We start from the raw sequence: 17,721 nt of genomic DNA on the forward strand, positions 1-17,721 counted from the left end.
TAAGCTTTAGCTCCCGGATGCCCTTGGCTGACGGATGCTGGCTGCTGCTGTTCCCCTGGTTGGATCTCCTTTCCTGATTATTAGGGCTGAAGGCGTACAGAGCCCTGACCGCCAAGAACATCCCGGCTCCACAAAACCCCGGCACGCTCCCGTGCGCCAGGAGGCCGCGGGGCAGCGCCAGGCCGGCAGTGACGTGCCCGCGCCGTCAGAGCGGCCGGAAGCGCCGCTGGGAGCAGTAAACAACGGCGTCGGGAGCCGCGGCCGCCGCTTCCATCTTGGAGGAGCCCGAGCCCGAGCCCACCTGGGACCATGGGCAGCGTCCTGGGCCTCTGCTCCATGGCGAGCTGGGTAAGGTGGACGCGGGCGGCGCGGGGGTTCCTCCCTGCCTTTCCCTGCCTGCCGCAGGCTCGGAGCCAGCGGCCGGTGCTTCCCCCCTCCTTCCCTCCGCACTCGGGCCTCGCCCGTCTCCCTCCGCGCCCGTGTCAGCCAGGGCGGCTGTGGCGCTGCCTCCCCTCCTCCTCCTGCGGCACGGGGAGGCTGCGGGCCCTTGTCTGGCCCCTTCCCGGCCCCGGCCGGGCTCTGTCCGCCCCGAGTGGCCGCGGCCCCCGCTCCGCCGGGCAGGGCTCTCTCCGCGCCGCGCTGGAGGGGGCGGGTCCCGCCGTGGTCCCTCTCTCGGGCTGCTCCCGGGATCCCCAAGGATCCGTCGGAGCCGTTTCGCCGGCGCTGTGGGGAGCTTCGTGCTTAGCCCAGACAGGCCGGCCTGCCGAGCTTCTGGGCGCCGCTAAATCCGCGTTGCTGTGCGGGAGGTGTTACGGTGCCCGCTGAAATCACCTCTCCCCGGATCTCTTAAGTTAGAGTCTGATCAAATGCTTTGAACTCCAGCGTTTCTTTCGGGAAAATCAAAACCGCACGTTTCCCTGATTCTAATATTTGTATTTATTTAATTCCTATTTCTTACGGCTTTGTCTTGAGCAGCTCCACCCTTTGTAGCATCTTTGTCTCGCCGAGCCATCCTTTCCTCGCGGCACAGTAATCCGTGGTGATGTGTCACCACGTCAGGTGATTTTAGTTCATGGGAAGCAGTAGATTGAGATGGCATTAAGACTCTTGGCACGATGCAGGAAAGCAAAGAAGTTGGTAAAGAGTCTTCAACTGAGGCATTGATTTTTATCCCTAAGTGATATGTCTTTCCAAATCTAGTCTGTATTGACCCAATCAAGTGGTTTGTGTTACATGTTTGTTGTAAGAATGTCAGAGGGATTGTGAAAATCTGAATTTTTCATACCAAAAGTTTTTCGTACCATGCATGAATTAAATTAAATTACCTATTATTAAAGCATTCATACACACACTTCTAGTGATATAACAAAACCTCATATTTAGCCAAGCTCCTATTTTTGTGATATCTGAATGTATGGGTTTTGGCTCCTCTAATACAGAGTGACCTTTAATTAAGAGAGATGATCTATAATCCCTTAGTCTCATGTACAAATTATATTAAATTATCATAGAATTGGAAAATCTGCATAAATTAACTTCCAGGCCGGTATGCCTGTAAATAATCAACTAGAACACTGATAATAGCATTTTAACTAATTACTGTCAGGGTTCATTTTGGTCTCATTAACATTTTAAATACTACTTAATGGTTTAGCCAGTTGGGCTTGAATTACTAACTGGGTATAGTTAACAGTATTATTTTTAATTATTGTTAAATACTTCATGACATTGTGACTATAGGCTTTAATTTGAATACTTGAGTTAATATATACTGTGTTTCCAAGTTCATGAACAGCCTTTCTGACAACTGGTTGGCGTTGGTAGTGTTTGAAGAACCCCTGTCTACTTGCTCTTGCTTGTTTGTTTCTCTACAGAGAAATTAAGCCTGTTAGATAAAATGATTTGCATGAGATCATAATCTTAAATCAGATTTACTGTGAGTAGTTATCCCCTGTCCCTTCCTTTGAAGTGCCCAAACAAATCAGGCTGGGTAGTTTTTGTTAGTATTATTTTTCTCTTTCCCCTGATGGCTTTAAAGGGTTAATTTTCTTTGCACATTTAAAACCACAGCTAATCAGCACTTAAAACCTATACAGCAGTTCTGAACAGGAACTGGAATCTGTCCGCGCTGGCCTCTAGGGATGTGTCAGTACAAACTCTTTTGTGCCTCTGAGAAGGAAGCGCACGCAGTGAGGGTGAGGGAGCCGCTGGCCCGGGTGCGGTGGGGTTGGTGCGGTGCAGGTGGCACGGCCGGCAGAGCTGCTGTGCCTGTGGGGACGCTGCTGTCAGCGTTGCTCCTCCGCAGGGCCACGTGTTGTGTGTGCTGTGCGGAGCCGTTCTGCTGGAGGCCCCCGCGTCAGGCCTCATGCCGTGCTTGTGTCCTCTGGGCTTTTGTGCTGTGTTACTGCCATGTGTTACTGCTCTGCGCTCCTGTGTGCTGATCAGGCAGTGCTTCAGGTTAGCGTTTTTAGGAGCAAGGGGAGCCTGTCAGAGATGGGGCTGAGGCTAAAGCCATAAGAGCAGAGCCATATCACTAAAAGTCTTAGGCTCCCTGACAGCCTAGGTTGATAAGCACTGTTTTCCCTCTGCTGTGTCTTGCCTCTATTGTTCTCTTCTCTGAAACTGCTGAGCTGCTGTTTTGCTCTTTTAATATTCTCTCTCAAGGCAAAGGTCTTGATTAAGTCAGTGTCTATAAGCTTAAGAGTAGGGATGGTGTAGCTAAACCCTGACTAGGCCCATCAGGGGCTTAGTGTTTTTGCAGATAGTTAATTCAGTATATAATCATTTAGTCATTACTCCAGTAGGAAGATTATGTTTAATATTAAAAACTTGTTCTGTGTGCATGAGGGGCAGTAAAATTTGTCCTTCCATGATTTTGTGGGGTTTTCTCTCTCCTTCAGGATACATCTTGTTATGTGTTCCTCATGCAATTTCCACTGCCCTGGGGAATGAAGTGACTCCTTTAACAGGCATGAATTAACTTGTATGCCCTGCTGGCTGCTTCCAGAATAGGTGTGTGGGTTTGTCTTTTCTTATTTTGCCTTAGTAAACACCATTGAGCTGCTTATTTTCCCTCAAAAATGTAAAGGGATATGAGTTGGTAGGTAATTAAAGTTTCTGGAAGGCAATAGATTTTATTCAGTTGTGTCTGAATAACTTTTGTCTAAGCTTCCTTATGGAAGCAAATGAAAAAGTACTTGTGGAGTAACTTGTGGAGTAATCTGTGACTAAACTGAGTCACACTGGGGAGTTAAGCTTTGATGTCCATGGTAGTGTCTTGCTGTGTGTACTACTGAAATTTTTGTTGGAGGTGTACTTTAAATTTAGGAAGAAAGTGGCACAAACTTACCTTGTCTCCTGTATTGATAAGCTGAATTCCATGGGCTGAATGTTCCTTGGTCCCTGTTATTTTTGAAGTCTGTAGCAAGTAGTTTTGCTGATAGTATAATACTATTTTGTTGGAATGGTATGTATTTTATTCTCTTTTGCCAAAGAGAAAATTGGACTGTAACATGATTCCTTTGTAAGTAGCCAGCTTGTATAAATAGTGTCATGTATCAACAGGTGTCTCTTGTTCAGAGATGGATGTGCATGAGCTGTTTAGGGGCAAAACATTTTAAAAGCTGGTGTTGGCGCTCATTGAGGTGTATGGCCTCTCTTGAGGCACATTTTTTCCCAATGAGGTGAAGACAATCATCTTCATTTCAGTTACTGCAAGTCTCTCCTGTCCATAGAAGCATTCGTGCTTCTGCTTCCACTGAGGCAAGGAGCAAGTTGCTTGAATTATTTAGGTATTTAGCAAACAGTGTAACACAGGGATTCCTTACAGAAGTGAATTTTCATAACAGGTGCTCCTGTCCCCACATTTTCTGCAGCAGATGAGCCTGGATATATGTTCTATTCTGCCAAACTCAACCTTTTATTCTACAGTATGTTTAGAAATATTAATGCAGACAGAATTAGTTGAAGAAAATAATTATTTGAACAGAGCACTGAGATTTTTCACTGGAAAGGTTATTTGTGCATGTAGGAAGTAGTGTAAGACCGTAGTACTATAAAATTCTGATTTATTTGGAGATAATATTTGCCATACATTTCCTGCTTATGAAGCATAGATGTCCCTAGTGTAGTTGCTTGCAGTTGTAGAGCAGCCCCAAAGGTCCACCTACTCCATCTCTTAAGAAAAAGGGGACCTGAGTGGGATGATCTGGTACCCTGTCCCGTTGCATCTTGAACACTGCCAGTGATGTAGACTCTACCATGTCCTTAGGGAGGTTGTTGCAGGGATTGGTTGATCTCAGTCTAAATAATTTCTGTATTATATTGAGATGAAACCTCCTATAATCAATGCCTTCATATTATTTCTGCTGTACTGAGTGGAGGAGGAGGTAAAAAAGAGCAATATAATAACTTTTACATCCTAAAATACTTGTAATGAGAATCTGATTAGTTTCAGTGGTTTAGCAAGACAAATGTAATGGTGAAGTTTGCTAATTTAAAGATGATTCTCTAGTGTAGTGGAGTGAAGATTGTTGGCTCCTTGGGAAGGAATACATGTGCCAAAAAGAATACAGGGAAGTTATTTAAAAGACGAAGTTTGTGGGTCCAGTGTGTGTCTGGTTGAAACTGTAAGAATGATATAATCAGCCTTTTCCCGAGGGCTTCTCAGGAGGCTGCCAGGAATGTTGTGGCTGTCTGCTTTTCCCAGCAACCCCTGGGGCTTTTCCGGTAGCAGCGGGCTGCTGGCATTTTTGGTTGTCCTATGACTAAACTGCTGAGAGCTCTATCTGACACATGCCTGTCATACTGGGTGATTGGCATGTCCTGGTCATGTGGCCTTGTAACTACTCCTGTCCTTACTGACGTGAGTGTCTCTCATACAATGATGGACACCTGTGGCTTTTGTCCCATGGTGGAAGTTTCCTTGGATGTGTGCTGAGGGAGATGCTGGGTTTTAACCCTGTTCTGTATCTTTGTGTGTCAGGGGTAGAATGGTTTGTTGTAGTTCAGAGAAGGGCAGTGATCATGCATTTTGATTGTACCTTTCCTCCTTTGGCTAATGTTTACTTGCAGGACCTTGCCTTTCTTTTACTTCCTAAATTGTCACTTGGCACATGGCAGAGAATTGTTCCCTGCTTCCCAACCCTTTCCTGTTGAAATAGCTCCCTTTTTTCTTCCCACAATTTTCTGTGTGAGAATTAAATACGGGTATATTTTGTCCTGTTTGTTTTTTTTCCCCCTTGTAGTATTACAACTGTACAGCATTCCATCCACTTTTGCTGTTGATATTTGGTATCAATAACACATGTACTGCATATCTGCTCTGTTCTTACTGTTAATAACTTTTACATTGCATAAGTTAATTTTGCAGACTAACAGAATTATGTGATATATGAGTAGCTGCTGATATGAAATAGTTTGCAACCTAAGATTTAGTCTCTATCTCCTGTTTTTTGTGTTTTGGAAGTATTTATGGCCCCAGTGAGTATTTTATCCCAACTGTGCCAGGTGCTGAGAGTGTACCTACATGACAGTTGTACTGGTGTCTTTTTCCTATGGTGTGTTTGTTTATTCTCTGCAGTTGTGGAAGGGAGGATATAGTTGCTAACAAAAGCAATTCTTACATGTAATTTAGCTGAAATGAAATAAAATTCAAGAGAAAAAATGAGCCTGAATCCAGTCTTTATTTCTTCTGAATGGCGAAGTGATTACTTCTGGCATAGCACTTATTTCACTGTGCAGCAGCGCATCGGGAAGCGCTGTTGTTTGGTGGCTCTGTAATGTGTTGCAGTGACTTACTCTGCACCAGTGGTGGGATGCACAGGAAAGTAGTTTTCTATCACATCTGATGATCTGCATAGCCTGATTAAATATTGAAATCTAGTAATCCAAAGCTTTTTAAATAATTCATGTTCTGTCTTTTTGTCAGATACCATGCTTGTGTGGAAGTGCCCCATGCCTGCTTTGTCGATGCTGCCCCAGTGGAAACAACTCCACCATAACTCGACTGATTTATGCCTTCTTTTTGCTTCTTGGCGTGAGCGTTGCCTGTGTGATGCTAATACCAGGCATGGAAGAGCAGCTGAAGAAGGTCAGCATTTATTGCTAGCATATTTGGTAGGACAAATGTCATAAATAATAGTAATTGACATCTTGAAAAGCGTGGATTTAATTTAGAAATACATTGTTTTGCTACCAGCTGTGCTTCACAGTCACCATTAATTTGTTTGTAAGTCAAAGAAGTTGTGGGAAGATCCCTCTATAGATGAAAAGGACTCTTTTGAGTGAAATATTTTTCACTCGTCATAGTAGTGCGTTTTCCACCCAGGGAATTAGGAAGTGTTCATAAGATCTTACAGTTTATTAGCTATATGAAGATGCGATATAAAATTGGAGAGTGATAATGTGAGTTACAGTAGAGCTTACAGGTTGCATGTACTTCAGTTCTGTTTTGCAGTGTTTATTTTTTTTCAGTAGATAGTAGCTTTGGTTAGGCATGATTTTTATGTCTTTTTCCCCCAAATGATTCATCTGTAAATGTGTATTGTAGGTTGGTATAGTTACCACATTAGAGCTTCAGTGAGAGCCATGTTAGTCACCTAGGAAAGAAAATTACAGCCTTCTGAGTATGACTTGACTTCTGAAAGATGTTGCTCATGTCCTGGTAGTGACTGGAGAGAATATTCTCAGCTGTTTCGTATGGAAATTACAAATAGATCTAATTGATGGTGATGGCACTTTTTTGGGAAAGGCTGTTTTAAAGAGATGTAAGCAGGCTGCCACCTCCTAGCTATGTCATAAGCCTGATAGTAACTGTCAAGTCAAATTTACCAGTTCCCAGATCTTTGATTATCTCTTGATTCAGATCAACAAGGGAAAACTGCATTTCTTTGAGAAGTTTTGAAATTACTAATAGCACAAAAAAAACCTGGTAATAAGATCCCTGTCCCATTCATGGAAACATTCAAGGTCAGGTGGGATGGGGCCTTGAGCAACTTGATGTAGTTGAAGATGTCCTTGCCCATGGCAGAGGGGTTAGTCTAGGTGAGCTTTAAAGGTCTTCTCCAACCCAAACTATTCTGTGGAAAGATTTATTTTATTTTATTGTGCCTATGCTGGACTTTTTGTCCTTGCATGTGTTTGATATCCTAGTTGGACTGTAGGTCATGATGCAGTCCTTCAATATCATATTTTCTCACAGTGTTAATAGTTACATAATGTTAGAATATTAATGAATTGTGTATTGGAAATTTATTAATATACATTTACTGACAGGAGGTCTTTTAAAGATGAGTGATATGTCTTGTATTTATCACAGATTCCTGGATTTTGTGATGGAGGGTTGGGAACAAGTATTCCTGGTGTGCAGGGCCACGTGAACTGTGATGTCCTGGTTGGCTACAAGGCCGTGTACCGTGTGTGCTTTGGCATGGCCATGTTCTTCCTTCTCTTCTCCTTGCTGATGATCAAAGTGAAGAGCAGCAATGACCCCAGAGCAGCAGTGCACAATGGGTAAGATGCAGAAATGAGTGCTGAGATGAGTTAGTGATTAATTTTTGTTTCATTCCAGAGAAATTTTTTCAAGAAATAAAAATATTTAAGAGCCTCATCTGAATTATATTCCTCTTAACTTTGAAGTTTATAAGAACTTTTGTTCTTTTCTGAACAGTTTTCTTCTAAAGGTTATAGTGGTTACACATATATATCCATATAGATGTATATAATGTATCTTTTCTCTTTCTGCTATCTTTTCAGTTGCCCCTCTGCAAAAAGAAATGAATTATGTATCTAGTTTCTGAGCTTTCCAGTGGATTTCCGTTTGTATTTCATTTTAGTTAGGATTATCAGATGGAAGAATATAGTGGAATTTCAGCTTTTATATTGACACAAGTGGTAGTTTTCATCCAAGTTCTGCCTATGTGTAATGTAGCTCCTTGAACCAAGGAAATGTAAACATTTGTGAGAGAACATGGTGCTAAAAAGCCTAAAACCATTTATGATGCCTAATCTTGGTGGTCACAGTGATTGCTTAGACTACTGCTTTTTAGAGGTGACTGTATTTAACAAAAGCTATAAACAGCTAAGCCAAAAAATTTTATTTTATATTCAGTATAGTAGGATTAAACATGTCTAGCATAAAACAAGAAAAAGCTTCAAATTATTTCTGTAGGGGAAAATAATTAAGACTGAGCAGAATATTGCTTGGTTTACTTTTGGTTTTTTTTGATCTAAAGAAAAAGAGAGTACAGTATTAAGATATGTTAGCAAGAGTAACTCAATTCAGCCTTTCCCTCCACCCTGCTTTGTTCAGGAGAACATGCTAGTTGCAAGCAAGAAGAAAGTGGATCAGCTACATTGTATATCAGAATGTATCTGTTGTTTTTCTTCTTTTTTTTTTTTTTTTTTTTTTTTTTTTCAGAAAAAGGCACATGGTGATTTTACATGATGAAGAATGTTTTTTAACTAAATTTTTTCTTAAGTGTTTGGGATCTTCTTGATAACCTTATTTGGAGTTGTGCTCTCCAATACAAATTTAGGTACTGTTTATGCAACCCATAGCAGTTTGCTCTTCTTAGCCAATCTAACATCAGCACTAGGATAAAAGGAAAAAATAATGCTATTTAACTGTTGCTGGTAAAATATTTAATAACATTACTTTAAACACTTCTGTAATAACTCATTGCTTCAATAATATGTGTTACAGTGAGCTTTATGAAAAGCTTTATGCCTTTTGATTTTTGAAATTGTCTGTATGTTCAGTAATATTTTGAGATGTAATCTTTTTGTCAGTGATTTGAAATATTCAAAATACTAGGTTTTTGCTTATATGTGTACTAACTTTTTCATGCTCGCATGCAAGTTAAGCCCAGTAATACAATCTAGTGCAAATATTCACCTTCTCTGCTTTTTTAATGGCAGTCAGAGTGGTTTCTTCTTCTTCTTAGGTTTATGATCACAACAGAAAAAAATCAATTATGATGTATCTATGAGGTAGTTGCTGGCTTGTACAGAATGCACAGCATATTTCAGATGACTATTGTTTTCAGTTGTGGAATGGGGTAGAGCAGTAAGATCCCTTTAAAAAGTCTAGAATTTAAGACTAAATATATGCAAACTTGAACCCATTTCTATTTCTATAATTGAGAATGACATTGATTTAAAAAAGTGGATTCTAAAACTACTTTTAGTGGGGTTTGTATTGCACTGTAAATGTTACAACTTAATTCAACTTTCAGACTGGATTTTGTCACTTCTCTATATCCTAGGAAATTAGTCCATTTTGTTCTGTAGTCTACACTTCTGTCATCTCACATGGTTCCTCTCCACACAACTGGAACTTGTTCTTCTGGTATCCATCACTTGATTGGAGAGATTAAACTTGTTCAAAGTATGGGAAGAAATGGGAAAGGATAGAAAACTTGAAAAATTGACAAGTGTTTGACATTGTGGGGGTGTGGTATATATCTTTGTGCTGTTACATTCAGTTTTGAAGTGCATGTAGATGGCATCATGCCTGTTTTTGGAGCTGCCTGTCACTGGATCAGAAAAAATAGTCTTTACCTCCTTACAGTTTTGTTGGCATAACAGTTTGAAGTTCTCTATGCAGGGTATATTTATACAATTAGTATTTGGGGTGAGGTTGGTGTACCTTTGGTGAAGGATGCTCCCTTGTATGCTTTCTGGAAACATCTGATGTCTTTTCATGGTCTGTGAATGCATATATTTTACTGGAAGAAAAATTCCAACAACACTGTCCTGAAACAGGGACTTGGAACTTGATTGTGTCTTTTCTGTGCAGGATAAATGTTTTGCTTTTGTTTTTGTGATAAATCCTCATCAGCTGTAGGCCTAAAGAATCTGAAGTTGGGTGGGTTTGTATGTTTCTCTCATGTAGGAAGTGAACTAACACTGGTAGGGAGCTCCAGCATAATATTTTATGTCATTGTAGGCAACAATCAGATCTTTGATATTAAAGGTAGGAAGGGATTTTTTAACCCATTTTTCTGATATGCAGACAATCCAACAATCTCACTGCTCTTGTTTAAAACATTTTTAGGAAGAAAAAAGCAGCTCACAATTGGCCTAATTTGTCACTCACAAGTAAGAAGATACCTCTGGGAAATGTGTCAAACTCTGTGTCAGTCTAGCACAGTTTTAAGCATAAGTTTTTGGAGAACACAAGTCTTGGGCAGATAAAATTTTTATCCTGCTTCAAATGAGGCAAGTTAAGAATGAGAAAATAAAAAAAAACCCAACTCTTAAAGATGTGTATTTTATGTGTGAATTAGACTAGACTTAACAGTTGCCTTATATTTTTTATTTCCCTTTAGATTCTGGTTCTTTAAATTTGCGACGGCACTTGCAATTAGTGTTGGAGCTTTCTTCATACCAGAGGGACCATTTACAACTGGTGAGGGAATATTGTCTTCCTCTGTATCATTGTGCAAGCATACTTAGTTTTAAATAAAGTGCATGCTGATGTCATGCAGTTTTAATTGTAGCTGTGTAACTGTAGTGCTTCTCTGTATTTAGGGACACTATGATGGGGGGTAAATCACCTATGGTTCCTAACTGGTTTTGTTTTGCATCTCTTCTAGTGTGGTTTTATGTAGGTATGGCTGGAGCATTCTGCTTTATTCTTATTCAGCTGGTCTTGCTTATTGACTTTGCCCATTCCTGGAATGAATCTTGGGTTGAAAAAATGGAGGAAGGAAACTCAAGATGCTGGTATGCAGGTAAGGAGGGACTGTACTACAGTCAAGTTTTACATTTAATTTAATGTGCATTGTGTTTAATAAATTACTCACTGAATAGCTCATTTTACCAGTGCAGAAAGGGCTGCTTCATGCATAAGTATCATTTTCTCAGATGTGTAGTTCAGCTCATTGATGTCCTTCTGTTATCAAGTTAAATAAGGGGAAGCAGGGAGAGGTGCAGCAACCTTTGAGTAGTAAGATCTGTTCCCTGGGAGCAGGGCATGAGTTTCACGCAATCACAACCACTGCTGTGGTTGGAAGGGACCACAGCAGCTCATCTGATCCAGCCTCCCAGCTGAGGCAGGGTCATCCTGGAGCACACATGGCACAGAATTATGTCCAGATGGTTCTTGAGTGTCTCCAGTGAGGGAGACTCTAAAACCTCTCTGGGCAATCTATTCCAGGGTGTAGTTATACACAAAGTAAAGAAGTTCTTCTTCATTTTCAGGTGGAGCGTTCTGTGCATCATGATATCAGAGAAGTGGCAATTGCAGCTTTTTGGGGTTTTTGTTTTGTTTTATTTTTTGGGTTGGTTTTGGTGGTTTTTTTTTTTTTCATCTTTTTTTTTTTTTTTTTTTTTTTTTTTTTTTTTTTTTTTTTTTTTGCAGCCTCAGGTTTTGCTAGCCCTTCAGTGCTGATTAAAAACAAAGTAACCTGCTAGTGCATCATGTTGAGTAGAATCATCTCAAACAACTGTTTTTTCTGGTTGCCAGTTAGTCATTCTTTGAAGGTATATGCTGAGTGAAAGGTCAGGGTAGTGAAGGAGAGTAAAGTCATCTCACTGGAAAAATGTTATTTTAATAAAGTGTTTCAGATGTGATAATTTAGGTGTTTCAAAAGACAGCATGGCCTGTCTTCATTCAGTGGCCACTTCTCTATTTAGTGTTTTTACTAAGATGTAATTTGGAAATGAGATTTTGTTTTAGCCTCTGTTGGACAAGTATTTCTTCAGTTTCTTTTTTAAGCTGTTAGCCAAGGAGTGTCCAGTATAACTGTGTTCCTTTATCTTCCTTGCTCTTCCTGGTTGCTGTTGGAGCACTGGAGAATCAAGCATGGCTTCAGGATTCCCATGTATTGTTTCTTTTTAATACTTCACAGGCTATTTGAGAACTTCTTTTACATTTCAGTGCCCAGAACTCTTGTCGTATATTGTATCCCACACTTATAGTATCATGTAGTATCATTTCAATTGTAGTAGTCCTTGTTATTAACCAATTTAACTATGGTTTTGTTTCTTCACAGCTCTGCTCTCAGCTACAGCTGTCAACTATCTACTGTCTCTAGTAGCTATTGTCTTGTTTTATGTTTATTACACTCATCCAGAAGGTTGTTCTGAGAACAAGACATTCATCAGTGTTAATATGCTCCTGTGCATTGGTGCTTCTGTAATGTCAATTCTGCCAAGGATTCAGGTATGATTTTAATTCTGTTGCCTCTTGTGTTTTCAAAATATAAATGTGCCTACAACTTTTGATTGCCTAACTTCCCTGTTTTGTAACTCCTTTGTGTAGGAATCGCAGCCAAGGTCTGGCTTGCTGCAGTCTTCAGTGATCACAATTTACACAATGTATTTGACTTGGTCAGCCATGACCAATGAGCCAGGTAAGTGTAGTAGCAATGTAGAGCTTTTTGGGTAACTCGTTCAGCAATAAATTGTACTTACACCTCTTTTGCAAGGCAGCATTAGAACAGGGTAATAGAATGTGCGTGTACTGGCTACATGTGCTGCTAGGAGCCCACTCTCCTGAGGGGTAGGAAGGGATATGCAGCAGTGAGGGAGGGCAGGGTCTGCATGGCTGGTCCAGGCAAGCTCTCTTGAGGGGGAGAGGGAAGCAGAGAGCCACTTCTTCCAGGGTGTGTTCACCTTTTCCTCCCCGCAAAGCCATGCTCCCAGCAGTGATGTAGGAGGTATAAAACAGCAACCTGGCCTTGCCCACACATCTCTGAGCTTCGCCCCCTCTGCAACCAGCATACTAAAATAATGTCTTTTCCCCCTCTTTGTATGGCATGTAAGAATTTCTGCTCTTTACTGGCAGAACTGCAGTATTCTAAAGCTTATATTTTGCAGATCGGTGCAACTCCCCTGAGGAGTCTAGGACTTTGATCTCTGTACCAGGTTTCACATTTCTTAGGTGACCAAGATGCTACTTGAGGATTTATAACAAGTATTAATAAATGTTGTTAATGTCTATTTTGTCTGGAAACAGTTGATTGCCTCTAAAAATAAATAAGTGTAGAAATTCTGATTATTAAAATGAATCACCAGATAGTGATTTTAGTAGTTTTAATTGGGTCTCTGACCCTTTTATCTTAGCTGTGGACAATCTTCTGTGCTTCTGTGTCATGGAATACATGAGTCATCTAATTCAGGCAGTGATTATGGGAAAATAAGATTGTGTACTACTTTCAGCTGTTTCATCAGTGTTACCTGTGGATGCTGTGGGTTGGGAACCACTTATAATAAATAACTGACTTACTGTCAGGGAGTTGTTTTCCAATTCTGGGCTGACTTGGGTATCCCATCTATAGAATATGTTTGTCAAACTTGTTTCCTACAAGTAGAATTTCTGAAGTTTATTATGCAGAAATTTCTGTTTTGTTGCATCTAATTATGTCCGATGGAATAGTAAAGCAGTTGATGCATATCTTACATAAGTTCAGAATCCTTTTATCTGCTTGAAGAGACAGATTTTTATGCCATATACTGTCATTTCCCTCCCCTAGAGAGATTCAGTAGGCTAAAAATAAATTCAAATTTTACTTCAAGACTGTCACAGTCACGAAGTTCCTTTCTATTTCTGTGTATTCAGCATGAAAATGTGTTATTAAATATTTGTCCTGTTCTTGTTTTATATAAGTTCTAATGCAGTTTCCCTCACAGACAGGCGCTGTAACCCCAGTCTGCTGAGCATCATTGGTTACAACAGCACCACCATTCCAACCCAAGGTCAGGTAGTGCAGTGGTGGGATGCACAAGGGATTGTAGGACTGGTTTTGTTTCTGCTGTGTGTTCTCTATTCAAGGTAAGATTCCTTAAGAAAAATGCATTAATTTGTATCACTTCTTATTGTTGGATACTAAATTGGATTTATTTATTGGATTTATTTATTTTTTATTTATTTATTTGGGTAACTCTGCCATGTCCTTTTCTGTTATATCCAGCATCCGGACATCCAACAACAGCCAAGTTAACAAGCTGATGCTGACCAGTGATGAGTCAACACTGATAGAGGATGGAATGCCCAGGAGTGATGGCTCCCTTGATGATGGAGATGATGTTCATCGAGCTATAGATAATGAGAGGGATGGAGTTACTTACAGTTACTCCTTCTTCCACTTCATGCTTTTCCTGGCATCACTGTATATCATGATGACACTTACCAACTGGTACAGGTATTTACATTTGATTAGATGTTGTGCTGATAATGAGCATACAAGAAACCATCTCTTGCTGGACAAAGAGGCACAAGTTGCATGCTCTGGAATGTAGGTCTTGAGTGGGCCTTCTCAAGGAAGTGTATCTGAAAACTGTAGCCAAGCTTGTTCACAGGTGCCTGTCATGTTTTCTAGGATGATACTTATCATTCACAGAACTGCTGAAATACATCCTGCTAAAGTGAACAGGATCATGTCTTAAATTATATAACAAAAATAAGTAAACACTAGGCCCATGTCTAGTACAGAGAGCTAGAAAAAGGACATGTTATTTCAACAGGTCAAGGGGAAGGTGTTTCTTCCCAACTCCTCCAGTTCTGATGCTTCCCAGTACAAGAGAGACATGGACATACTGGAGAGAGTCCAGTGAAGGGCCACGAAGATGATGAAGGGACTGGAGCATATGTGATATGAGGAGAAACTGAGAGAGCTGGGACTGTTTAGCTTGGAGAAGAGAAGGCCCAAGGGGTGTCTCACCACTGTGTATAAACACCTGAAGCAGGTGTGCAAAGAGGATGGAGCCAGGACTTCTCAGTGGTGCCCAGTGACACGGCCAGAGGCAAAGGTCCCAAACTGGGACACAGGCGGTTCCCTCTGAACATAAACACTTCTCCATTGCTAGGGTGACTGAACACTGGCACAGGGGAAGTTGTGGAGCTTCCATTCTTGGAGATACTTCAAAACCATCTACAGCTGGATTTAGGGTCCCCACTGGAACAGTGGAGCTGGACTAGAGAACCTTCAGTGGTCTCTTCCAAGCACAGCTATTCTCTGACCAGGCTTGGTGGAAGGAAATTATGTTGTCTGATCCTTGAAAAAAATCCTCACAATAAAATAGTCCTCCTGTGTGTGAATTGTTGCTAACAGCTAGATCAGATGTTCTTTAGAATTAAAAAATACAACTTAAGGTCTCTACTTACTTGGCAAAGAACAATTTGTATCGAAAAAGCAACACTAAAAGGTACTTCCTTCAGCAATAACTCTTAATAGATAGTCCTCCTGTGAAACTGATTTGTCGCTCTACTTGGGTCCAATATGACATCAAGATTATTAATTTCTCTAGGTGGTGTCCTTTGGCAAGGCAAAATACATTCTTCTTAAGTGCTATCCATTTACTGCCTTTCTGCAGATTTGTTAAAGATTCCTTGCAATTCTGCTTTTTGGCAGCTTCTCATACTGAATATTTTTTGTGTTGTTGTTGTTCTTCCACCTCCTGTGACACCTACTTCAAAGTGGTGTTCTTGTACAGACTGGTGTGAACTGCCTCGGAGAAGGGTCCTTTGATGTGTGAATTGAGAATGATCTCCTGTGAAAACAGTGTTGAAGGGTAGCTTAGAACCACAAATATGTTATATTGAAAAGAACTTGCAAATTATCCTTTTCCTTTTCCTTGGTTCACAGTCCGGATTCTTCTTATGAGACAATGACCAGCAAGTGGCCATCTGTGTGGGTGAAGATCTCTTCCAGCTGGATTGGCATCGTGCTGTACGTGTGGACTCTGGTGGCTCCGCTGGTTCTCACCAACCGCGACTTTGACTGAGCTGTGCTGCTCTGGAGAGAGGCTGTGTTAGCGCCACATGTCCCTGAAACAAACAGTATTCCGGGTAATAGTGCGGGTGTAAATACATGTGTGTGTGCTGTCCAGGTAGTATTCCCTGCTTTATCCTGCATGATTACCTTGAATCATGTCTTGTCATTTCAGTAAATGACTTTTTCTAGCTGAGCTCAATGGTAATTGCTGTAATGATGGTTTTCATAGGATTACTCCTAGTTTGAGTGCTTTGGGAGCACAAGATGTAAGATCAAGAGCTTTTGGAAGTATGTTTTTTTCCCCTCAGTTGCATTAAATGGTTGTAGGAAAAAAAGTGCAAGTGTTAATTAGGGTAATTAAACAGTGCTAGGTCAGGCTTTGCAAGTGAAGAAGGGTCTGCCTTTGATGATCCCTGTTGCCTTGATTCCAAAATAAGCCTTGAGTAAGTGTTGTTAGACTCAAAGTGGAGCACTTTGGCGTTCACTGGACATCTTGCAGCACTTTTGACACTACTAGCCTGACCTTTGCCGTGCCGAGGGCAGCAGTACCTTCAGCACAGATGTGAGGAGGGAAACTTGCACCTGGAGCTGCAGAGGAGCCAGTCCAGTGTGTCCCATTGCACGCAGGAGGACAGGCACCCTGGGGGGAAATACCCTGGTGTAAATGCTCAGAAGCATGTTTTTAAGGCACCTGTTTACAATGTGCATCTACATAGTATTATTGGTTTCTTAAGTAGTTTAAGTAGCATAGCTGTGCTGTAATTTATTGCTGTTTTGTGTGCCACTTCCTTGGCTACACTACAATCATGAAGTTTGCAAGGAGCCGAGTGATGAAAGCTGTGTAAGCCCTTTGGAGGAATTGAGTATTGTGATTAAAAAAAAAAAAAAGTGAAGAAAATGGAGCACTGAAGTTACAATAACAGAAGGAGGTGGTTTGCATTTACTGAGGCTTCAACTGAAAGGTTTCTTAAATTATTTGGGGCTCTGAATCTTGAAATCTTTTACTGTATTAGGTATTTTGCTTGTTGTCCATTGCCAGAGATGGACTTGAGCCTAGAAAGTCTAAATCTAGGCATAGTTCCTGTGCAGTTAGGAAACCTTAAAATGCTTTTGTGCTTGCTGCTTTGTAACTGAAGTACATAAGCTGCATAATTTCTCTGTTACTTGCTACAACTTGAGCCTAGAGCAGCCTGACTGGAGTGACCCTGGAGCCTGCAGCAGATGTCATGCTCATCCCTTTCCGTGGTGTTTGTAATTGTGACTTCCTGTTGCTATTCTCTGAAGCTTTTATTTTAATTCTGCACCTGAACACTGACATTTTACTGCAAAAAGTCTGACATGTCAAGTCAAATTTGAGACAGTAATGGAAGGATTAGTAAAGGCTTGTAATAATTTGGAATATGTTGTTACCTTATTAATAAATAAATTTGGATGAAGATGTCCCATGACTTCTGACGTCTCATGGTGCTGCCAGATGCTGGCTATTTGCAAGGGTTTGTGTAACCTTCTCATCCCCTCTTCTGGGAAATACTTTGTAGCACTGTCAGGTTCTGAGAAGAGCTGACAGTGCTGCAGTGCACACCTGTGAACTCCTGGCTCTTTTGGGAGGTCACAGGTAACCCCCTGGGTGAAGTCCTCTGACAGTTCTATACCCTTGGCAGCCATGTCCCAGCAAACACTAACATACCTGGAACTGCATTCCTGCTTTGTCAACTGCTGCCACCTCACTGGATTACACCTGTTTAAATTTGGATACAACACCTGAACACCACTTCTACTACAGCAGTTCCTGAATCCTGTAACAAAAAGTTGGTGAATTCAGAAGATTAGCAGACTGCTCTGTCTCTGGATTCAGGTCCCTGTACAAGTGGCCACATTACTCCTTTGGGAAAAAAAATCTTCAATCCACTACCAGAATTGCGGAATGTGGTTTTTGTGTTGTGTGTATGAAGTTACTGAAACCCAGTTTCTCTCTTGTTTTGGGGGCTTATCAATAAAC

General features: G+C 41.0%; 1 protein-coding gene across 1 annotated transcript; it reads left to right on the top strand.

Annotated features, from left to right (window-relative positions):
• Window positions 1-220: 220 nt before the first annotated feature.
• Window positions 221-17,170, top strand: SERINC1 (serine incorporator 1). The gene is made up of 10 exons (XM_053972933.1): window positions 221-348; window positions 5,930-6,091; window positions 7,319-7,512; window positions 10,332-10,411; window positions 10,599-10,736; window positions 12,000-12,169; window positions 12,269-12,359; window positions 13,639-13,780; window positions 13,920-14,150; window positions 15,594-17,170. Exons 1-10 carry the CDS (start codon window positions 310-312, stop codon window positions 15,730-15,732), a joined length of 1,386 nt encoding a protein of 461 aa, XP_053828908.1. The 5' UTR covers window positions 221-309; the 3' UTR covers window positions 15,733-17,170.
• Window positions 17,171-17,721: the final 551 nt, after the last annotated feature.

This window comes from Vidua macroura, chromosome 3 (assembly GCF_024509145.1).
Source record: "Vidua macroura isolate BioBank_ID:100142 chromosome 3, ASM2450914v1, whole genome shotgun sequence".
Taxonomy (NCBI): Eukaryota; Metazoa; Chordata; class Aves; order Passeriformes; family Viduidae; genus Vidua; species Vidua macroura.

Coding starts and splice junctions, on each gene's coding strand:
- SERINC1 (XM_053972933.1), top strand. CDS start 310: ATGGGCAGCGTCCTGGGCCTCTGCTCCATGGCGAGCTGG. Junction 6,092..7,318: donor TGGAAGAGCAGCTGAAGAAG/GTCAGCATTTAT, acceptor TATTTATCACAG/ATTCCTGGATTTTGTGATGG. Junction 12,360..13,638: donor AGCCATGACCAATGAGCCAG/GTAAGTGTAGTA, acceptor TTTCCCTCACAG/ACAGGCGCTGTAACCCCAGT.